The following is a 22128-nucleotide window of genomic DNA, read 5'->3' as shown; positions in this document are numbered from 1 at the left end:
CTGTGTGATTGATGTTGTATATCTGTTTATGGGTGTGGTAGGTGTACCCTGTGTATGTGTGTGATACTGTGTGTTATGTATGTGTAGTTGCGTTTCGTGTGTACCTTTGTGTGTATGTGTGTGTGCCGTGTGTTTACTGTGGTGTAGTGGATGGTTAGGTGTTAACTGTGTGTGTATCTGTGTATATCGTTAGTATCTAGGTGTGGTGTGTACGCTGTGTTATGGTTGTTAGTAGGCCTTGCTGTATGTGTGTGTACCGTGTAATTATGTGTGTATATGTGTATACCTGTGTATGTGTGTGTAATATGTTGTATGCGTGTGTATATGTGTATGCGTGTATTTATGTGTGATGTGTGTGTAGCATGTGGTAGCTCTGTTTGTTATGTGTGTATTTGTTATGTTATTGTAGTTTTAATTGTATGTTATGTGGTATTTGGTGGATATGTGTTTATGTTGTGTGTGATAGTGGTTTTGTTTAGTTTGTTGTGGTGTACCTTTGTGCATATGATGTGTGTATCATAGGAGGGTTTGTGTACCTTGTGTGTGTTGCTGTGTTTGTATGAATTGTAGTGTGTAAATGGCTGATAATCGTGGTGTTTGTACGTTGTGTGTGTTCTATTTGTGTGTTGTAATATGTGTTGTGTGTGTGTGTGTGTTGTGTAGTGTGTATGTGTGTTGGATACTGGTATGTGGATGTGTTGGTATTGCGTGTTTGTTATTTTGTACGTTGATGCTTGCGTATCCTGTGTGATAGTGCGGTGTTATTTTAGGTATTGTGTATTTTTTGTTTAATGTTTACTGCGTATAATGTTTGTTTTTTGTTGTGTATGTTGTGGATGTATCTCTGTGGTTGTATATTTCCTATCTTTGTTATTGCTTGGGTGTGTGTCGTGTGTTCGTGTGTTGGTACTATCGTGCTATTCTTAGTGTATCTGTGAGTGTGTATGTATGTGTTATATTGTGTTATGTGTGTATCTTGGTATGGTGTGATATGTGTATGTGTGTAGGTGTTGGTGTGTGTCGTGTGTCGTATGTATTGTGTAGCTGTGTGGTTCGTGTGTGATGTGTTGTACATGGGTGTATGTGTGGCCTGTACTATGTGCTGCTGCTGATATATGTGTACTTTGTGTGTGATATGTGTGTAGTTGTGTTGTGTGGTATGGTGGTGGTACGCTGGAGTGGTTACCTGTTGTATCATGTGTATTGTGTGGTGTAATATATGTGTGTGTATGTGTGTGTATGTGTGTGTATAGTCGTGTGCGTATAAGTAGTAATGTGTGTGTATATGTGTATGTGTGTGTATGTGTGTGTATGTATGATGTGGTATGTGTGTGTGTATATGTGTATGTGTTGTGTGTATATGTGTATGTGTTGTATATGTGTTGTGTGTGTAACTGTGGTATGTGTGTGTATTAATGTGTATGTGTGTATAGTGTGTATATGTGTGTGTATATGTGTATGTGTTGTGGTAATGTGGTGTGTACTGTATGTATATGTGTATGTGTAGTGTATATGTGTATGTGTGTGTAATGTGGTGTGTACTGTGTGTGTGTGATGTATATGTGTTATGTGTGTTATATTGTATTGTGTGTGTACCTGGTGTATATGTGTATGTGTGTGTAATATGTGTACTGTGTATATGTGTATGTGTGTGTGTGTGTACCTGTGTTATGTGGTAGGTTACCTTGTGTATGTGTGGTGTACCTGTGTATGTGTGAGTATATGTGTTATGCGTGTGTATATGTGTGTACGTGTGTATGTGGTGTGTATATGTGTATGCGTTGGTATATGTGTATGTGTGTGTACCTGTGTATGTGGTGTGTAATAAATTGTTTGGGTATGCGTGTATATGTGTGTATATGTGGTACCTGGTATGGTGTGTACCTGTGTATGCGTGTGTACTGTGTATGCGTGTGATGTGTATGTTATATATGTGTATGATGTAATTGTGTATGTGTGTGTATATGTGTATGTATATGTATGTGGTGTGTACCTGTGTATGTGTGTGTACCTGTGTGTGTGTGTTATGTGTTATGTGTGTATATGTGTATATGTGTATGTGTTGTACCTGTGTGTGTGTGTGTGTGTGTGTGTACCTGTGTGTGTGTGTTGTAAATGTGTATATGTGTGTGTACCTGTGTATGTGTGTATGTGTATGTGTGTATATGTGTGTGTATATGTGTATGTGGTGTGTACCTTGTGTGTGTGTGTGTGTGTGTGTGGTGTGTGTGTGTGTGTGTGTGTGTTGTTGTGTGTGTGTGTGTACCTGTGTGTGTGTGTATATGTGTATGTGTGTGACCTGTGTATGTGTGTATATGTGTGTGTGATATGTGTTGTGTGTGAATATATGTATATGTGCATGTGTGATATGTGTATGTGGTGTGTACTGTGTATGTGTGTATATGTGTATTGTTGTGTGCACGTGTGTGTATATATGTGTATGTGTGTATATGTGCATGTTGTGTATATGTGTATGTGTGTGTATAGTGTATGTATATGTGAATATATGTGTGTATGTGTACCTGTGTATGTATGTATATGTGTATGTGGTTGTGTATATGTGGTATGTGTGTGTATATGTGTATGTATGTGTGTGTATATGTGTATGTGTGTTATGTGTATTGTGTGTGTATCTGTGTGTGTGTATATGTGTATGTGTGTGTATATATGTATGTGTGGTGTACCTGTGTGTGTGTGTGTGTTGTGGTGTGTGTGTGTGTTGTGTGTTGTGTGTGTGTGGGTGTGTGTGTGTGTGTGTGTGTGTGTGTATATGTGGTATGTGTGTATATGTTGTTGTGTGTGTTATGTGTATGCGTGTTACCTGTTGTGGTATGTGTGTGGTGTGTGATATGTGTATGCGCGTGTATATGTGTGTGTATACGTGTACCTGTGTGTATGTGTGTGTGTGTGTTATATGTGGTGTGTGTGTGTGTGTGTGGGTGTATGGTGTATATGTGTATGTGTGTGTTAATAGTATATGTTGTTGTATAGTGTATGTGTGTGTATATGTGTATATGTGTATGTGTGTGTACTTGTGTGTGTATGTGTGTATATGTGTATGTGTGTGTTATATGTGTATCCGTGTGTACCTGTGTGTATGTGGTTGTACCTGTGTGTATGTGTGTATGTGTGTGGTGTGTATATGTGTATGCGCGTGTATATGTGTGTGTATATGTGTACCTGTGTGTATGTGTGTATATGTGTGTGTGTATATGTGTGGTGTGTGTGTGTATATGTGTGTGTGTTGTGTGTGTATGTATGTGTGTATATGTGTGGTATATGTGTGTATATGTGTACCTGTGTGTATGTGTGTATACGTGTATGTGTGTATTATGTGTGTGTGTGTGTGTTCTACCTGTGAGCAGAAGCTGATACTGGGGGATTCTCTGTACAGGTTTCAGCAGGTAGTGCTTCAGAGCCAGGCTGGCACATCGAGGACTCATCTGGGACAGAGTACAGGAGAATTGTCACACACATTTGCATACAGTATTAACAGTATACATACACAAATCTAGCTACACGTCCTTGGCGCTAATGTAGTCTCCAGACTATGTCTGGCTTGTTACCACTCTATCATCAACTATGCGGATAGGAACTTCCTCTGACACGCACGCACGCACGCACGCACGCACACACAGCTGTTTACCTCAAACTCCCGGACCACAGTTGCGAAGCCAGGGTTTTTCCTACACTGTTCGTCCAGCATAGCCACGTTGTTGTCAAACTGCCGGATGTAGGTGGAGTACATCTTCAGGTACGGCCCCTTCTGAACAAAGATGTCTGCCAGCCTCTGGTGGTCCCCCCTACACAGCAGAGAGAGAGGTGAGAGGGGCAGGGGGAAAAGAGGCAGAGGGAGGGAGATGGTCATTGTGGTCTGGTCTGAGTTCAGCTGTCCACAGCTTGGCATGGTCAGTTGAGGTTTGTATCTCTGGTGCTGATAATGATGGTGTGGATGCATACCAGTGGGCCACCCTCTCCTCTAGTTCCCGGAGCAGGTCTCGGTTGAGCTGGTATAGTTGAGGCAGGTAGTAGAGGATCTGGGTTAGAATACGCTCTTCAACCACCGGCTTGCCATTCTGACGTGTCGCCTTGGCAACTGCGTCCCGGAAATCCTGCAGGGAGGGAGGGGGTTAATGCTGACAGACGAATGAAGGGAACTGACACAGCGACAACAGAGTGGTGGGAGAATAATTAACACACACACACAGCTGCAGGGCGGAGAGACGTTACACAGTACAGCACAGGAACACCTGGTTATCACCTCATAAACATGCGTCCCTCCGCACCATACACACACACACAACTGAGTCAGCACTCACACACTGCCCAGTGAGCCAACACACACATCCAGGTGGAAGGAAGTGGTGAGACAACCAGGGCAGGGTCCCAATGTCCTGGTGAACACTGTCACACAACCACAGCCCCACACCCACAATAAAACACACACAGCTGCAGTGTGAAGGACCGAAACATGTACAGTTGAAGTCGGAAGTGTACATACACTTAGGTTGGAGTCATTAAAACTCGTTTTTCAACCACTCCACACATTTCTTGTTAACAAACACTAGTTTTGTCAAGTCGGTTAGGACATCTACTTTGTGCATGACAAGTAATTTTTCCAACAATTGTTTACAGACAGATTATTTCACTTATAATTCACTGCATCACAATTCCAGTGGGTCAGAAGTTTACATACACTAAGTTGACTGTGCCTTTAAACAGCTTGGAAAATTCCCCAAAAATGGTGTCATGGCTTTAGAAGCTTCTTGTAGGCTAATTGACATCATTTGAGTTAATTGGAGGTGTACCTGTAGATGTATTTCAAGGTCTACCTTCAAACTCAGTGCCTCTTTGCTTGACATCATGGGAAAATCAAAAGAAATCAGCCAAGACCTCAGAAAATAAATTGTAGACCTCCACAAGTCTGGTTCATCCTAAGGGAGCAATTTCCAAACGCCTGAAGGTACCACGTTCATCTGTACAAACAATAGTATGCAAGTATAAACACCATGGAACCACGCAGCCATCATACCGCTCAGGAAGGAGACGTGTTCTGTCTCCTAGAGATGAACATACTTTGGTGCGAAAAGTGCAAATCAAACCCAGAACAACAGCAAAGGACCGTGTGAAGATTCTGGAGGAAACCGGTACAAAAGTATCTATATCCACAGTAAAACGAGTCATATATTGACATAACCTGAAAGGCTGCTCAGCAAGGAAGAAGCCACTGCTCCAAAACCGCAATAAAAAAGCCAGACTACGGTTTGCAACTGCACATGGGGACAAAGATTGTAATTTTTTGAGAAATGTCCTCTGGTCTGATGAAACAAAAATATAACTTTTTGGCCATACTGACCATCGTTATGTTGGGAGGAAAAAGGGGGATGCTTGCAAGCCGAAGATCACCATCTCAACCGTGAAGCATGGGGGTGGCAGCATCATGTTGTSGGGGTGCTTTGCAGCAGGAGGGACTGGTGCACTTCACAAACTGGATGGCATCATGAGGTAGGAAAATTATGTGGATATATTGAAGCAACATCTCAAGACATCAGTCAGGACTGAAAGTCAAGGTATTGGAGTGGCCATCACAAAGCCCTGACCTCAATCATATAGAAAATTTGTGGGCGGAACTGAAAAAGCGTGTGCGATCAAGGAGGCCTACAAACCTGACTCAGTTACACCAGGTCTGTCGGGAGGAATGGGACAAAATTCACCCAACTTATTGTGGGAAGCTTGTGGAAGGCTACCCGAAACGTTTGACCCAAGTTAAACAATTTAAAGGCAATGCTACCAAGTACTAATTGAGTGTATGTAAACTTCTGACCCACTGGAGAATGTGATAAAAGCTGAAACAAATCATTCTCTCTATTATTCTGACATTTCACATTCTTAAAATAAAGTGGTGATCCTAACTGACCTAAGACAGGGAATTTTTACTTGCATTAAATGTCACGAATTGTGAAAAACAGAGTTTAAATGTATTTGGCTAAGGTGTATGTAAACTTGCGACTTCAACTGTATCCCTAGAAAACAAGTCAAAAGTCAAGTCAAAATATAATGCAACACATTATTGTACACAACATATCAAATGAGAACCATCCTATACCCTATAAGGGAGGACTTAAGTGTGAAACCAAAATAAACACAGCAGACACACACACACACACACACATACACACACACACACAGGATTAGCTGAGGCATTTCTATGTCTGGGGGTCTTCCACCCACTCACTCACTGCAGGAAGCAGCTGTTCTGTGGTCAGGGGCAGCCATGGCCATGGAGACTGGAGAATGTGATTTGACCTCTTTAAGTCTCCGTCTCCCTCTCCCCCCTCTTTTTCTCTCTCCGTCTCTCTCATGCCCAGCCCCATATTCAAAAGTAATCCCATAATGGGTCCTGTTTAAGGCAGAGAGACAGGGGGACACTTGACCCTGTGTGTGTGTGTACCTGCAATTCCCCTTTCGGGCAGTCTGAAAGCCACTCCCAAGAGGAAATCTAATGTCGACCCTGCGGCCATCTAAGACAAATTGTGGGTTTAGAGAGATTTTAGAGACTAGGCTATGAGAGACAAATAAAGGCTGGATTAAAGCATTTTTCCTTTAAATAAATAAAATATTGAAATCCAACACACAGTCTATCTTCTGCTGCAAAATCAAATCCTTTTTAAGAGCCAAGGACAGCTTGACCTGGCTGATACAGTTGACCACCTCAGCCTGACACAGCCCAGCACTGCCCAGTAGACCAGACCAGTACAGTAATCACCACAACATCACCACCGCGAGTTAACAACACTCATCAGAGATCCCACACACACCTGTCACCTCCCCCTGAGACCAACATCAAAGCACCCAGCTCTGTCGTCACGGTTACCTGCTCCACTTTTCACCCCCAACMGGCACAGAGCAGGGACGGTATTCCACCCACCAGGCAGGAGCAGTGAGCTAGCTAGCCGGTAGTTAAATATAATGAAACAACTCTAGCCTATGTTTCCACTCTATAAAGCCACCACTTGAAAGTTGAAACTAACAACGCATGCTTGACTCCTTAGGTTCCTTTATGATTTAGAAAATGTGAGTCTCAGTGTTTATCACTGATCCTGCTAAGTGCAACAGGAACAACAACAACAACAGTTCTACCAGAGACAACTCCACTGCTGAGTACTGCTGCCTCAGGGGGAGAAAGGCAACACAGCTCASCTAGTCGAAGGCTTGCTGAGTAACACCATTGAACACACAGATAACACACAGATATGGTGCTCATCAAAAGCCCCGCGGCTTAACTGATACTTACTATGTGAAGAAGCTTCAGGACATCCACAAACCTGGAGGGAGAGGAGATGCGTGTAAATCATTATATATGACAAAAAAAGACACCCACCGCTAAAAAAAAGGAAAGATTCTGTGGTATATTCTCATGATAAAGTCATTGATTGGATGTGTGTGTGTGTCTCAGGTACTCACACTTTCTCAGAGCTCATGATCTCCTGGGCGATATGCACCACCTTTTTCCTCTTCACCTCATCCTCCTGCTGGAACGAACGACAGACAGACAGACAGACAGACAGACAGAGACAGAGACAGAGACAGACAGACAGACAGACAGACAGACAGACAGACAGACAGACAGACAGACAGACAGACAGAGAGTCAGACAGAGAGTCAGACAGACAGATAGACAGAGAAAAGCACAGCATTCAGTCCATGTAGTGTAAAAAGCTAGCTAGCCATATTCTAAACGGTACAGACATACTTCCACTTACAAGGTCACTGCAGCCCACCATCTGACTGTCCTGCTCTAGTATGCATAGGCACAATAATCTGCCCATTTGCTGTTTCTAAACAGACACTCAACAGAGATTATGTCCGAAAGCAGAGGTGCCGTTTCACACGTCTCTTTCCCTCGCTACTCTCTATCCACTTCAGCTATCTTCTCTGCCCTCTGCACTCTCCCTCCCACACTCTCTCTCCCCCTTTCAGTCTGAGAGTGAGTGGTCTGGGGTGAAAATGAGGCGGTCTTAATTTGGACAGTGGCCTTGCCCTTGCGTGACTGAAGGGGCCTCCTGCTCCTAATTGTGTGTGTGTGTGCTCGTGTTTTTGTCTGTTACAGACACAGGCTTTTAGAGCAGGGGTTCTTAAACTTTTTCAGCCTGGGACCCAAGCTTAGGAAAATATGCAACTATACGTAAATATCGGTACATTTCATTGCCCTTATGCCTAAAAAAAAAGCAATATAGACAAAAACAAATAACAATGAAATACCCATAAATCTTTTCATGTTTATTTTCCACCATTAAAAACACTCTTACATATCTGTCTAGGTTGGAACTGTTGTGGTTAAAATACAATAAATAATTAAATTCTGAACTGGAATAAACGGATTGATTACATCACATAGATGTATAACAGAACACACACACACAGGCTTTTTGATCGTGCAACCCTAAGTAACAGTACAGATAAAAAATGATCAGGCCTACTATACATCTTACTGTATAAATTATTGTTGATAGAAAGTCTAGGTTGGAACTGCTGCTGTTAAAATGCATATTTTTTTATTCTGAACTGGAATAAACTGATTGATCACATCACACAGATGTAGACCAGAAAACACACACATACACACAGTCCTAATGAGAGGTGTGCGGCTGGTTGAGGTTTTCAACAAGCAGGTCTATTCCGGGCTCAGTTTTTGACAGTGCAACACTGAAGTCATGCTCAGCATTGACACTGTTTCTGTACTTGAGAACCCTGACTTGCATAGGTATGTAGTGCCAAACTGGATCAGAACATCTACTGCTTTCTCAGTCAGGCAGGAGACCGCTTCCTGCTGCATATGAGCAACCCAGAACTGTGAGTGTTTGCCCCAAAAATAATATTTCTTCAAACAGTTTATTCCAGTTCAGAATAAAAAGTATTACTTGTAACAGCAACAGTTCCAACCTATACTTGTTTTCAACAATAATGTCTACAGTAAAATGTACAGTCGGCCTGAATTTTTCATCTTAATCTGTACTGTTTCTTAGGGTTGCACTATCAGTAACTAGTTAGCAGGCTTTGGCTAACGTTAGCTATTAGCTGGTTAACGTTACAAGGCCAGGGGATTGTTTGAAAGATAAACTCACATATACTAACGTTACTATGAGATAGTACTCCCTTATTTCTGCTTATTATCACCTGTTATTAAATGACAACAATGCCTTGTTAGTTGACTTACTTTCCCACTGTCGAAGCACTGTTTCCTGAAGCATTCTGCCCTGTTCTGAAATAACTCCCTGGGTTTACCGTCATGTTGTGCCTGGATGTTTGGTCAGGACGTGTCATTTTATTCGTTTGTGGGTTTTGAGAGACTCATTACTAAACACTTCCCCACACAAAACACACTGTGGGCGCTCCTCGTTAATTCTCAAAGTTTGTATGAAAGAGACAAAGTCATCGCTGTATATGCGTTTCATGACGATTGAGCTCAGTCAGAACTTGTGGCTAGCATGAGTCCATTTCATGATGGCGAGTGGGAATAACAAGTCAGTGGTTTGAACCACAGCGCTGCAGCCTGTGGGTCGCGGAATTATCTACAAGAAAACTGCAGAAAAAAAGATCCGGTAAACCGCGAAGAACACGGGCATCCCCTTTACCTCTCCCACTCGCGCAGCTGCCAAACTGAGCAGAGAGCGCAGTTGCACTTGGCCAAATCAATTCCAGTAATGAATGCAATAATTATACATTTACGTCGCGACCCACAATTAACAGGTACGCGACCCCATACTTTAAGAAACGCTGTTTTAGAGTATCATGCATAGGGTCAGACAGGAGTTTCAGAGTTATTCCTGCCCCCTAAACCCTCTATGTCTGACCCAAGAGACAGAATGACAGCTCCATCACACGCAGGCACAGTGTGATATCCCCCGCCTGCCTTTCTTTCCTTCATAGAGCCCTGTGCCCTGTGGTGTCGTTATCACTCGTGTTATGCCTGCCAATATCCTTCCTGTTATACCACCCGTCATCACTGTCATTACTCTGGCTCAGTAACATCCCCTCTGTTATCACTCACGCCTCACTGCATGGCCATAGGACCTACCAGAGCAAACACATCTAAAGAGCCCTACCGTAACCTTATTGACAAGGCCGCCACATCCACTGTCTATCTGTGTGTGTGTGGGTACGAGCGTGTCCTCCTGAGCCAGTGTTGCAGATTGTGCAGATTGACCATCACCAGTTAATAACAACCACATAAGGATGTGTGTGTGTATTAAAGATAGCTACCTGTCTGTCTTCTTCTGACAGCTCCAGGTGCTCCTTGCTGGAGGTAGAGCTGTTGTCATCCTCGTCAGAGCTGTGGACTTCCTCCTCAGAGTGAGCATCGTCCAATCCATGCCAGCCCCTGCAGGCAAAACAGGAAGTCCCGGTCTCCGCATTATCCTCATGGTTATCAGCCAGAGTGTGTGTGCACTTACACATACAGTATATCCATGCAAGCATACCACGTACACACACTTCTGAATGACCTTTTGAACGTTTTATGGGAACAGTAAATGGCACGATGTCTCTATAGCCATGGGACTCAGATGATCACCAGCCTGAAACACGGATGTCAATACTTTGTCCACAGCTGTCCTCAGGTAAACATAGTTGCCATGAAGACTCCACAGACAGCCTGTCTGCTGGCAGCAGGGCACCAGCCTGCTCTTCAGTCAGCTGATACAGGTCTGTCTGCTGAGTGGCACAAGTAGCAACATGTGTTTGTGCCACTAATGTTTTCATCTTGGCTTCACAGCCTWTMCAGGARATRTTATCACAGCTGGATTTTGAACCAAACAAACCCAAAGTACTGTCTACTTTCTAATCTGGAGGACTCATAAGATACTGTCACTCTCTTTATTTTGACTACTTTGTCTGTCCCCTTCCCTCTCTCTCAGCTACCCCTCTTTCCCTCTCCTCTTGTCTCTCCTTCTTCCCTCTATACCCTGTTTCTCTTCCCTACCCCCCATCTTTCTCTCTTTTCTCCCATTCTTTCACTCTCTCTTTCTCTTCCTCTCTCACTCCATAGACAGGCCTTCCTGCACACTGGGTCAGGCACAGAGTGCCTCTTGTTTACTGCCTGAGGCTAGTTACATAAACTGAACAGGCTCAGATGCTTGGGAAACACTACAGATTCACGACACACATACACACTCTTTCAAACAACCACAACGGCATACACATACACGCATGCATGCAYGCACGCACACACACACAAGCATGCACAAATGCAAGCATCTTTCAAACGATGAAACACATAAAATCACACAGTGAACGATACACACTAATATTATCCAACTGGAGTACCAGATCTGGGCAGCTAGATATATGTGGAACTGTTGCATACTGCTCTTTACTGCTGAACTCGGAGTCTAATATTCCCCTTCACCTGCCCTTCTTTACCTGTCCTGTCCTGTAATCTGACTGACCGCCTTTATCTCATGGCCCCAGAGTGGCTTAGCAAAATACTGGTCTGAGCACGCACATGCACTGCACACACACAACTGCACCCACACAACTGCCTTTTGATATATGAGGTAAACACACACACACACACACAAGAACACTTGAATGAGGATGTGATTACAGTGAGTTGGAAGGCCTGACTCTTGTTAGCAAGGACCGTGTCCAGTCCATTCACCCATCCACACACGCAAATATTTTCGTGTCCAATACAGTAGCAAAATATTAAATTACGTCGAGTCAATCGAAAAGCAGTTTACTGGGAATAGGAGAGAGTGAGAAACTGAAAGAGAGATGGGAGAGAGAGAGGGAACGGGAGAGATTTGGAGAGGGACAGGAAAGAGATGAGAAAGCGAGAGCCAGAGAGTGGGAGGGAGGGAGGAGAGAGGCTGGTGGTTGCTGGAGGTTTGTTTTCCCTGTTCAGAGTGCAGTGTGGCGTTTCTGCGATTTTCAGACATTTCCTGCCCTGGCCACTGAAAATAACCCACAGGAAAAACAGCCCAACCTGTTGCGCATCAATGCTCTATTCACAGCCTGGATGGTTAACACTGAAGCTAACTCTCACACTCGTACAAGCACAGCATGCTAATGCTAACTCTCACACTCGTAAAAGCACAGCCTGCTAATGCTAACTCTCACACAAAACAGCATGTTGGTCTACATTGTAAGTACTATGTAATAATGGGTATAGTACACCACAATGTAGTTACATTGTACCTGACATGGTCTTACCACCATGTAAATGCATAGTTTAGCACCAAAGTGGGACCAAGACTGCAAAGTGAAAACTAACTCTCACACAAGCACAACCTGGGCTAAAAACATGGCCTAAATACTAAAATACTTTCGGTCTCACTGTGACACACACACACACACACACACACACACACACACCACACACACACACACACACACAACACCCACACACACACACAACACACACACACACAGACACCACACAACACACAATAGAAACCACTAAACAGTACACCACCCTTGGCATGTTTTCTAGGCTCAAAATCAAAACATTTACTGTAAATTGCTCGAGTCTCTCTTTCCAGGATATCGGATTCATGAAGCATTAAAGCTCATTAAAAGTGACACATCTATGACTTGTCGTGGTACATTAACACTACGGTAACAATAAGTAGCATGATGTAATAATCAAGTTATTTACTGTAGGCAACTAATGATCAAAGGATTATGATCAGCTCTGTAACTCTGGATTCGTTGAAACCTAAGTCGCCCATGACACACGAGAGGCACTATGCAATCAGACAACAAAATGACACACACACTCTGTTGAAACCTAACCCAGACCCTTTGTGTGTGTAGACAGAGGAAGAAAGATTCCCACTCCACGCACACACACACACATACACGCACGACAAACAAACACACTGTGAACACACATGCTTGTACCTCTCATAGTCAATGGAATGGGGTCGCTTTATAGTGCAGTGGCTCTGTCGTATGGATCCTGCACCTCATAGACGTCTGAGTCACTGTGTCTGTGTGTGCTGGGTCCAGACTGTGTGTAAGTGGCCAGCCAGCCGTGCGCTGAGGAAGGCAGGTTCATGTACTCCGGTATCTCCTCATACAGAGGAACGTTCTCATACTCTACCGACCCTCTCCATCCCTGCCAGACACCCGCACTGTCGTCGGACTGGTCACCGTCCCGTCCCGCCCGGCTCCACGCTGGTACAATCCAGAGACTGGCCGCTTCTGGCCAGTAACCGTGGCAACATCTGACAGACAACCGCAGCTCCAGAAGCTTCGGGAAGGAAGGCTCCTCTTGGTGCCGTCGGCGCGGGCCAGCAGGTCAGCCGAGGAGAAGGACTGGGCCCTCTGTTTCCCCCCAGAAGAGCTGCTTTCCCTTGGGGGGCCCTCGGCTGCTGCTGCCGTGCTGTTCTGGGGAGCTCTGCCTGCTGAAGAAGGGCCTTGGGAAGCGCCAGGCTGGTTTCTCCTGTGGGGTGGCAGGCAGCTCCCTCATGGGGGTGTTGGCGTGGTGCGGAGGAGGTGGAGGGGGGTGATGGACGGGGGGGCACCCGCTGGCAGGCTGTGTCCTGGGGCTTCCTGGGCGGGGCCCTGGGTGACCCCCTCTTCCGACGAGCTGGCCTTCATTGTCATACGACGGGGGGCGGGCGGCAGCTGAGCTTGATCTTGTTGGGCAGGCTCTCCGGGTGATAGGGTAGCGCTCAAAGTCTCCGTACCCGTCCTCAACTTCCTCTTCTTCTCCTCCTCTTCATCCCTCCTCCTCTTCTCTCTGAGGTCAGTGTGTTAAGCTCAGGCTGAGAGAGCAAGTCCAGAGAGTGGGAGGTGTTTCGGTTGAGGGAGGGGACAGTGGATGGCTCTGTGGAGGCGGGGGAGAGGGACTTCTGTCTAGGTGGGCACAGGGTGAGGCTCCTCTTCAACTTCAGGGTCCTGGAGGGTGAGGGACTGTCATACACTCCTGGGTGTGTTCTTCCTTCTCTCTGAGGTGAGACATCTCCCCCAATCCCCTCAGTCCCAACCTCTCCCCCTGTGTGCGGTTCTCTTGTCTCCCCCTCATGGGTGCTGGCCTCCAGGCCGTCCTGCCTTACCAGGGCTAGCTTACGGGGCTTGCGTGGCAGCGGCACGGGCAGGGGCTTACTGGGGCGGCAGGGACTGTGAGGTCAGTGGGTAACCTGGGTATTCTGGAACACTGTGTACTACTGTCTGCGTGGGAGGGGGTGCTGTCAGGCTCACTGTCCACCTGGGAGGGGGCGAGGTTGGGGGGTAAAATCTGTGGGGGGGTGCGGGTGGGTGGAACTATCTGAGAGGGGGTGCGGGTGGGGGGGACTGTCTGTGGGGGGGTGCGAATGGGGGAGACTTCCAGTGGGAGGATGAGGGGAGTGGGAATGGTGTCAGTCTCATTGCAGTCTATATTACAGCTGTCAGTGTATGTCTGTTCTGCATTAGAAGCTTTAGTCTGTGTAAGTGTTTCTGCCACCTCAAGAACATTACATGACTGGTCCCCTGAACCAGTCTGATACCGCTGACCCTCCTGTCCTTTCTGGTTCCTCTGTCTCTCCTCTTTGTTCCCCTGCAGCTTCTCCTCATCCCTGCTCCCCTCTCCATCCCTCTGCCCCTCCTGTCTCTGGGGTTTGTCCTTGAGCCTGAGATGGAGGGTGTTGGTCACTCCTCCGCTCTCCTCACTGTCTCCGTTCTCTGTTTTACCCGGCCGATTGGCTACCAGCGTTCCARTGCTTTCCGTGGCATTCCCGTTTGGCCAGGAGCCGAGCGTATCGCTCCCGACCTCTGTAACGTTCCCATTCCCTAGTCGTTTGCATTGGGAGCAGTCCTGGAGTCCRCAGGAGCAYGTAGGAATGATGTAGWCCGAGTCGCGCAGGATGGGCTGCGACAGGATCCCGTTTCTGGAGTTGAGGAAGGAGAGGCTSTCGTCCCCAGCCCCSCKGCACTYCTGGGAAGGGGTTTGGGGTACTCTGGGTCTGRGGGGTGGGGGAGAAGCCGGGGCTKSWGGGGCGGAGGGTTTGGAGAGGCATGGTTTGGGCGCCACAGCAGGTTTGGCTCTCTTTAGCRCRGCAGGGGAGGGTTGGGTAAGAAGGRGGGAGGRTTGGGAAGGCTGGGAGAGGAGAAGATCAGGTTTGGGGGCGATGGGAGGAGGCCAGAGCTTCACCAAGGGAGCGAGTTTGGGTTTGGGAGCCACTGGCGGCTTCTTCACACCTGTAGAGAATTAGAGGAGGAGGAAGAGAGAGGAGTAGACATTAGACAGTGATGGGGAGGGGGGCTGCTGAAAACACACACGTCACAGGAGGCAAAGAAAGAATTGACCCTTTAACCTTTATGGCTGTTTAAAGGCACAAACTGGAGGCAAAAAGCAAAAAAGAATGCATTCCACTGCCCTGCTGTAATGCATGCACTGCCCTGGATATCCCTTGAACCCCCCCATCACCCCCATCACCTCATCGACACATACCAACCAGCCAGCAGCAGCACACAGACAACTGGTGGGGGTAAGAGAGGGCAGGGCAAGGATCAGAGAATCAACCCCTAGAGGTCAATGGGATTTTTAGCTCACAAAGTAAGGTTGGGCGCAAGTGGGCAGAAAGTGAAGGAATGAAAGAACCAAATGATTTCTGTACTCATATATTCAATCATGAGCCTGACCAAAACAGTCAACTGTAATGGTTCACTGTGTTCTGTCTGTAGAGAAAAGCTGAACAATCAACAACAAAAAAAACGAACTATAACCTAAGCGACATCACATCTCCCACAAATAAAACACTATGGTAATGCAATTACTGTGTGAATGTATCTCTAAGCGGGCACCAAACATACCCATGGCAGGCTGAGCCTGCACTAAATGGATAACTGGATTATGAATACAGACCTCTGCATTGAATATGAGACACTCAAAGTTTTATTGACATATATTTGCCATTTTTATCTTAAAACATAATAGATAGATAATTAATTGAAGACATTTTGGCCTTACCCAGGCCTCCTTTAAGACGCCATAGTGTTTCATCTGTAGGTGCTACAAAGTAAAAGTTGGTGTCATATGAAGCTTTACAGCTTGCTCTGTGACATGACTAGTATTTTGATTTTAAGAACACATTTCTTACATACATTTATGAATATTGCAAAATATAAACATTAATATTGAAAATATAAAATGTTTGATTTGGCACATTTTTCAATATATTGTTGAACATAATATTCTCTGCTAGTTTTATACTTATGGCCCATTTTATACAGAGAAATTGGCATAGTAGGCAATGTAACCAATTACAGCCCTCCCTTTACTTGTATCATTGCACATCCAGCAAATCACAGAGGGTGACCATTTTGAATCCATTGTCACATTCACTCTGTTGGTAATACTTACAAATTGGATCATAGTTCTAAAAGTAGCAGAGGTCATATTCTGGAACTTTGATATGCAGGTAGAGCATATTCTGTTCAACAATAAATTGAAAAATTATCCAAATCAAAAAATACATATTTTCTAAATTCATGTTTCATTTTTCTATATTTATAAATGTACAGTACCAGTCAAAAGTTTGGACACACCTTCTCATTCAAAGGTTGTTCTTTATTTTAACCATTTTCTACAATGTAGAATAATAGTGAAGACATCAAAACTATKAAATAACACATATGGAATCATGTAGTAACCAAAAAAGTCTTAAACAAATCAAAATATATTTTATATTTGAGATTCTTCAAAGTAGCTACCCTTTGCCTTGATGACAGCTTTGCACACTCTTGGCATTCTCTCAACCAGCTTCATGAGGAATGTTATTCCAACAGTCTTGAAGGAGTTCCCACAGATGCTGAGCACTTGTTGGCTGCTTTTTCTTCACTCTGCGGTCCAACTCATCCCAAACCATCTCAATTGGGTTGAGGTCGGGTGATTGTAGCACTCCATCACTCTCCTTGGTCAAATAGCTTTTATACAGCCAGGATGTGTGTTTCGGGTCATTGTCCTGTTGAAAAACAAATGATAGTCCCACTAAGCGCAAACCAGATGGGATGGCATATCACTGCAGAATACTGTGGTAACCATGCTTGTTAAGTGTGCCTTGAATTCTAAGTGAATCACTGACAGTGTCACCAGCAAAGAACCCTAACACCATCWCACCTCCTCCTCCATGCTTCACGGTGGGAACCACACATGCGGAGATCATCCGTTCACCTACTCTGCGTCTCACAAAACATGGCGGTTGGAACCAAAAATCTCAAATTTGGACCAATTTCCACCGGTCTAATGTTAATTTGCACGTGTTTCTTGGCACAAGCAAGTCTCTTCTTCTTATCGGTGTCTTTTAGTAGTGGTTTCTTTGCAGCAATTCGACCATGAAGGCCTGATTCACTCTGTCAGCTCTGAACGGTTGATGTTGAGATGTGTCTGTTACTTGAACTCTGTGAAACATTTATTTGGTCTGCAATCTGAGGTGCAGTTAACTCTTATGAACTTATCCTCTGCAGCAGAGGTAACTCTGCATCCTCATTTCCTGTGGCGGTCCTCATGAGATCCAGTTTCATCATAGCGCTTGATAGTTTTGCGACTGCACTTGAAGAAACTTTCAAAGTTCTTGAAATTTTCCGGATTGACCTGTCTAACCAAAGTAATGACGGACTGTTTTTTCTCTTTGCTTATTTGAGCTGTTCTTGCCATAATATGGACTTGGTCTTCTACCAAATAGGGATATCTTCTGTATACCACCCCCCTACCTTGTCACAACACAACTGATTGGCTCAAACGCATTAAGAAGGATAGAAATTTCACAAATGAACTTTTAACAAGGCACACCTGTTAATTGAAATGCACTCCAGGTAACTACCTCATGAATCTGGTTGAGAGAATGCCAAGAGTGTGCAAAGCTGTCATCAAGGCAAAGGGTAGCTACTTTGAAGAATCTCAAATATAAAATATATTTAGATTTGTTTAACACTTTTTTGGTTACTACATGATTCCATATGTGTTATTTCATAGTTTTGATGTCTTCACTATTATTCGCACAATGTAGAAAATAGTTAAAATAAAGAAAGACCCTGGAATGAGTAGGTATGTCCAGACTTTGGACTTGTACTGCATGTAAGAAATGTGTTATTGAAATCAAAAGACTACTAATATTACAGAGCAAGCTGTAAAGCTTCAAATGACACCAACTTTTGCTAAGTTGCACCTACAGTCTTAAAGGATAAGGGTGAAAAAATATTTTGGGTAAGGATCAAATGTCACAAATATTCCAACTTCAATTCATTTTTTCTCAATTATGCTTTAAAATACAAATGTCAAATATATGTCAACAATTATATGGATTACATTTCGTGAATTGTGAGAGAACCGTTGTGTTGACTGGAGTTTTCTGGCTTGTGTTCTYAGCTTCAATGGCACCAACCCAAGTAGAATCCCGTGTCACCTTGCTGCATCCTCCTTGTCCTAGTCTGTTCACTCTGGTTCAAAATGTTTTCGAATCTTTTGCTGAGTATAACCTCAACGATTTCATGGCACTGACTGGTTTTGAAGTTGGCTGTGTGTGTGTGTGTGTGTGTGTGTGTGTTGTGAAAGATGTGCGTTCTATATACTATCCATAATGAGATGCCCAAAAGGATATGGCCTCGTTTTCTGCTCGACTGTGCTGGATCAGGACTACTGACTGGCCGGGCGAGTGCGATACAACGAGAAGCGAATTCACGGAGCGGATGTGGATGAAGCCTGAATGCATAGGCGGAAATCCCAGGGGGGACGGGGGGGACACGACCCCCCCATCTTGGGAAAAATATGATTTGTCCCCCCCAATATATCACTGTAAACATAACTATGTAATTTCAATAATATTAATAATACGCAATGAAAGCACTTGTGCTGATTATAGACACTTAATAGCGCGTTTAAGAGAGGTATCCGGCACAGATCACAGAGCACACTTAAGTCAGATAAATTGAAAAAGCATTTGGTGGGGACACCAAATTTCTGATGAAGGGAGACCTAGGATACTACCGCTGGCAATGGCCAGACGACTGAGCATGAGACGCACACTGGAGTGTGGCCAGAGAGTCGTCTTCAGGGTGTAATATTGTCATTGTGTGCTTGGGGGTGAGTTCCTTTTTGGGTGTTTGGCAACCGATTATGAAAGGTTCTCTGCAATTTTTTTGGGTGAACTTGCTAAAATGAGTGGGAATACCATTGTGTACGCGGCTCTGGGTAAGCTATCTACGTTGATGAAATGTCCACGGTATTAATGGAATAAATGGGGATCATTCCTCTTCCTTTCCCTAAGTTTCAAAATTCCTGGTATAACCACCGCAAAAACTTTCCCCACGTGCACTGTTACAGAAAATTCCTGGTGGACTAAAACTAAGATTTGTTTAACGGCCATAGATGGTTATTGTGGGCTCGTTTGCTGATTAATTGTGGTAGTCTTTGAAATTTGAGGTACCTTTGTTTCCCTGTGGGTCTTACTACAGCGGTAGTTAGGAAGTACGTCCGCAACACCGGCAGTTATTTATTTTCTAGGAGACCCGACTGGAAGAACTCAGTTAGGGCTAATTTGTTCACATGAAACAATGTTGGACAAGGGAAGCCACGGGAGAGAGACTTCTGCGGTTCCAGATGGACAGGTGTCCAACATTTTGCACCGGCCAGAACACCGAACTTGTCACCCTGTGTCTTGCCGTTTTAGCCAAGTCAGCAAGGGACCCAGTCTATACCAAGGGGGACATGAGTGGCAACCAGGAACAACTTGTCCACTGGCAGGGATTACACACTGGGTTATCTGCTTGGGAACAAGATTCAGATATTAACTTGGGGACACAAACAAGCGGATTGGATATTTATGCCATTGAGTTGTGGCCTGGTTACAGGTATAAATTATATAATATCTAATAGAGAAAAAATAAGACACATTATACAAAAGGGTAAGGCGGTGCTCGAGAATCAGTGGTGGCAATTGATTGTAGCTTGTGAAATTTTATTAATATTCTTCTTTCCTTTTATTACTCAATCGTCAACTGGCACTAACACTATACCTTTTTTTTCCTTTTTTCCTCCAGATTCCTAAAAACCGCCAATTTATTTTAGAATCGTACTTCGGTGGTATTGAGCATACTTGTGTCACCTTTAAGATATTATGGGTAGCCAAGCAAAGTCCGATAATAGAAGGGACAGCATAACCACAGTTTCATACAAGGCTCCTTTGCCAAGTGTTGGGACGTTTCAAGGAGACGGACCTGGAATGTTTCTCTCTTGGTCCGGCGGATTTTTCCCCTGGCTAGCATTATATAAAGCAAATAAGGAGTTTTAAGGGTGGAGAGTGGTCTTGTTTGATATATAATGTAGCCAATTGGGCGTTTACTTCCAAGTAGAAAACGACGAGGGAGCCAGACCACCATTCGCTTTTTTGGCACAAAGGAATTGCTGGGAAAATGGCTGATAGTAATGCGTACGCCAGTGTGGTCATAAATATATCGTCGGAGAGAGTTACCAGCTACTGCGGAGTGAATCTTGAGAGAGTAGACGTCCAAACTCGAAACTAAACTTCTACTAGAAGCAACAGTTTTGGCCGGAGAGATTACTATTAATTAGTGTGGTGTGGTGCCTTGATATATATGCGCCTTTCTCTAGTGCCAGACTATCACTAACTGTGGTCTAACTGACCATTTGTAATTGGTACCCTGCTGCCTGCCACTTGCATCACCTCTACTGGGAGGCTACATCCAGGCTTGGCAGCAGAGGGTTGAAACTTGCGTCTCTGTGTAAATTCCAAGTTCAGTGCTAGGCTGTGTACATGTCTGAGATCTCGTCCTGGGCGTGAAGGTCCTGGTGGCTCAATCATCTGGCTATTTCGCCTATGCCACGATTTTAACCCTAGATGGACTTCAGTCTGGTTGTCTCCATAGAAATGAAATAAGTCGCTTTGCCGTGACTATCCTGCTAAACTTGACACTGGAATTTGAGAGGTATCTATGTCTTCCGGTTCGCTGCATGCTACGCATAAACTCTATACACACAGCTTTAAGGTCACACCAACAGTCAATACCATTGGGCCGGACAAGGCTATAACAAGAGTCTAAGGCTCTATATCATCACTCCAGTTTTATTAGAGATCTGCAGAGGTGGGGATCTATATGTGCACTCCGTTCACGCATTATGTCCCTATGTTTTTACAAGTCAAAAAAATTGAGAACCTTTCATAATGTTGCCAAACAAAGACTCAACAAACTTACCTGAGACTACCTGTCTGCCAGTCTGTCCCTTGCACTATCTGTCCCAGCCTCTGCTGTCTGTGTGCCATCTGTTGCTGCTCTGCCTAATGACATCATTGTGAAACATTTCCATTAGCATTCACTTCTTTCTTATGAACATTTTATCACTAGTCTTTGAGATATTAGGATACTAGAGTTCTTACTATGCGTTTTGGTGTACTGACACAATACTCTTGATGTCCGTCTTCTTCTAAATGTTCCCATTTTTCTACCTGGCTGGTGGGCTGGCCTAGCTGCACACACAACATTACACACACATGCTGCAACCTTTTGTAATTAATAGTTGTGTCTTATATTGGCTGGCTTCCAACAATAGCTGAATTTGTAAGGCTAGCGAGCACCAATTCCGTTTCTGTGTGTTGCTATAACTTTGCTACCTGGTTAAATAAAGGTTAAATAAAATAAATAAAAAAAGTTCACTAGCGACAATTTATCTTTTGCAACGAGACCATTAATAATATATTGTTAAGACAATGGATGAAGAGAGTGTAGTTCTGTTCAGTTGGACTCAGTTTATCGCTAACCTTATCACAGGACGTCGAAGCCTACAGCTGCATGCTGATCTTGGAATAAACTGATGATAGCAAAGATTCCATCTTTGACGACGCCACAATAAATGGAATAGGTACTAGCTACTTGATAGTTAATGTTTGCTTTAGTTTGCGCGCTAGCTCTGCAAATTCAGCTAGTGTGTGAACCTGCAACATAAAATAAATAAATAACATTGCTATGGACCTCTATGGATTGACTGGATTAACCTCACGTCAGTTACGTACATGTCCCTTTCGGACAGTAGTTACGAACCCTCTATTACCTTGCCAGCTAAAGAACTGGCAGTGGATCAAACCATTGTGAGGCAAGGGCGGGGGGTCGCAATTCTTTGGAATTCTT

General features: G+C 44.4%; 1 protein-coding gene across 1 annotated transcript in view; it reads right to left on the bottom strand.

Moving 5' to 3' along the window:
• fgd6 (FYVE, RhoGEF and PH domain containing 6) overlaps positions 1 to 22128 on the bottom strand; it is a 36816-nt gene that overhangs the window by 10625 nt on the left and 4063 nt on the right. Inside the window, 16 exon segments of the mRNA XM_070434731.1 lie at positions 3356 to 3443; positions 3647 to 3803; positions 3961 to 4112; positions 7295 to 7325; positions 7465 to 7532; positions 10264 to 10566; positions 12968 to 13124; positions 13126 to 13231; positions 13234 to 13269; positions 13272 to 13351; positions 13353 to 13507; positions 13510 to 13547; positions 13550 to 13661; positions 13664 to 13726; positions 13824 to 14113; positions 14116 to 15186. Of these exon segments, the coding sequence (XP_070290832.1) occupies positions 3356 to 3443; positions 3647 to 3803; positions 3961 to 4112; positions 7295 to 7325; positions 7465 to 7532; positions 10264 to 10566; positions 12968 to 13124; positions 13126 to 13231; positions 13234 to 13269; positions 13272 to 13351; positions 13353 to 13507; positions 13510 to 13547; positions 13550 to 13661; positions 13664 to 13726; positions 13824 to 14113; positions 14116 to 15186 (2907 nt within the window).

The sequence above is a fragment of the Salvelinus sp. IW2-2015 genome, linkage group LG24 (genome assembly GCF_002910315.2).
Source record: "Salvelinus sp. IW2-2015 linkage group LG24, ASM291031v2, whole genome shotgun sequence".
NCBI lineage: Eukaryota > Metazoa > Chordata > Actinopteri > Salmoniformes > Salmonidae > Salvelinus > Salvelinus sp. IW2-2015.
Note: the sequence above shows the minus strand (reverse complement) of the source record. Positions and strands in the feature narration are given on the sequence as shown.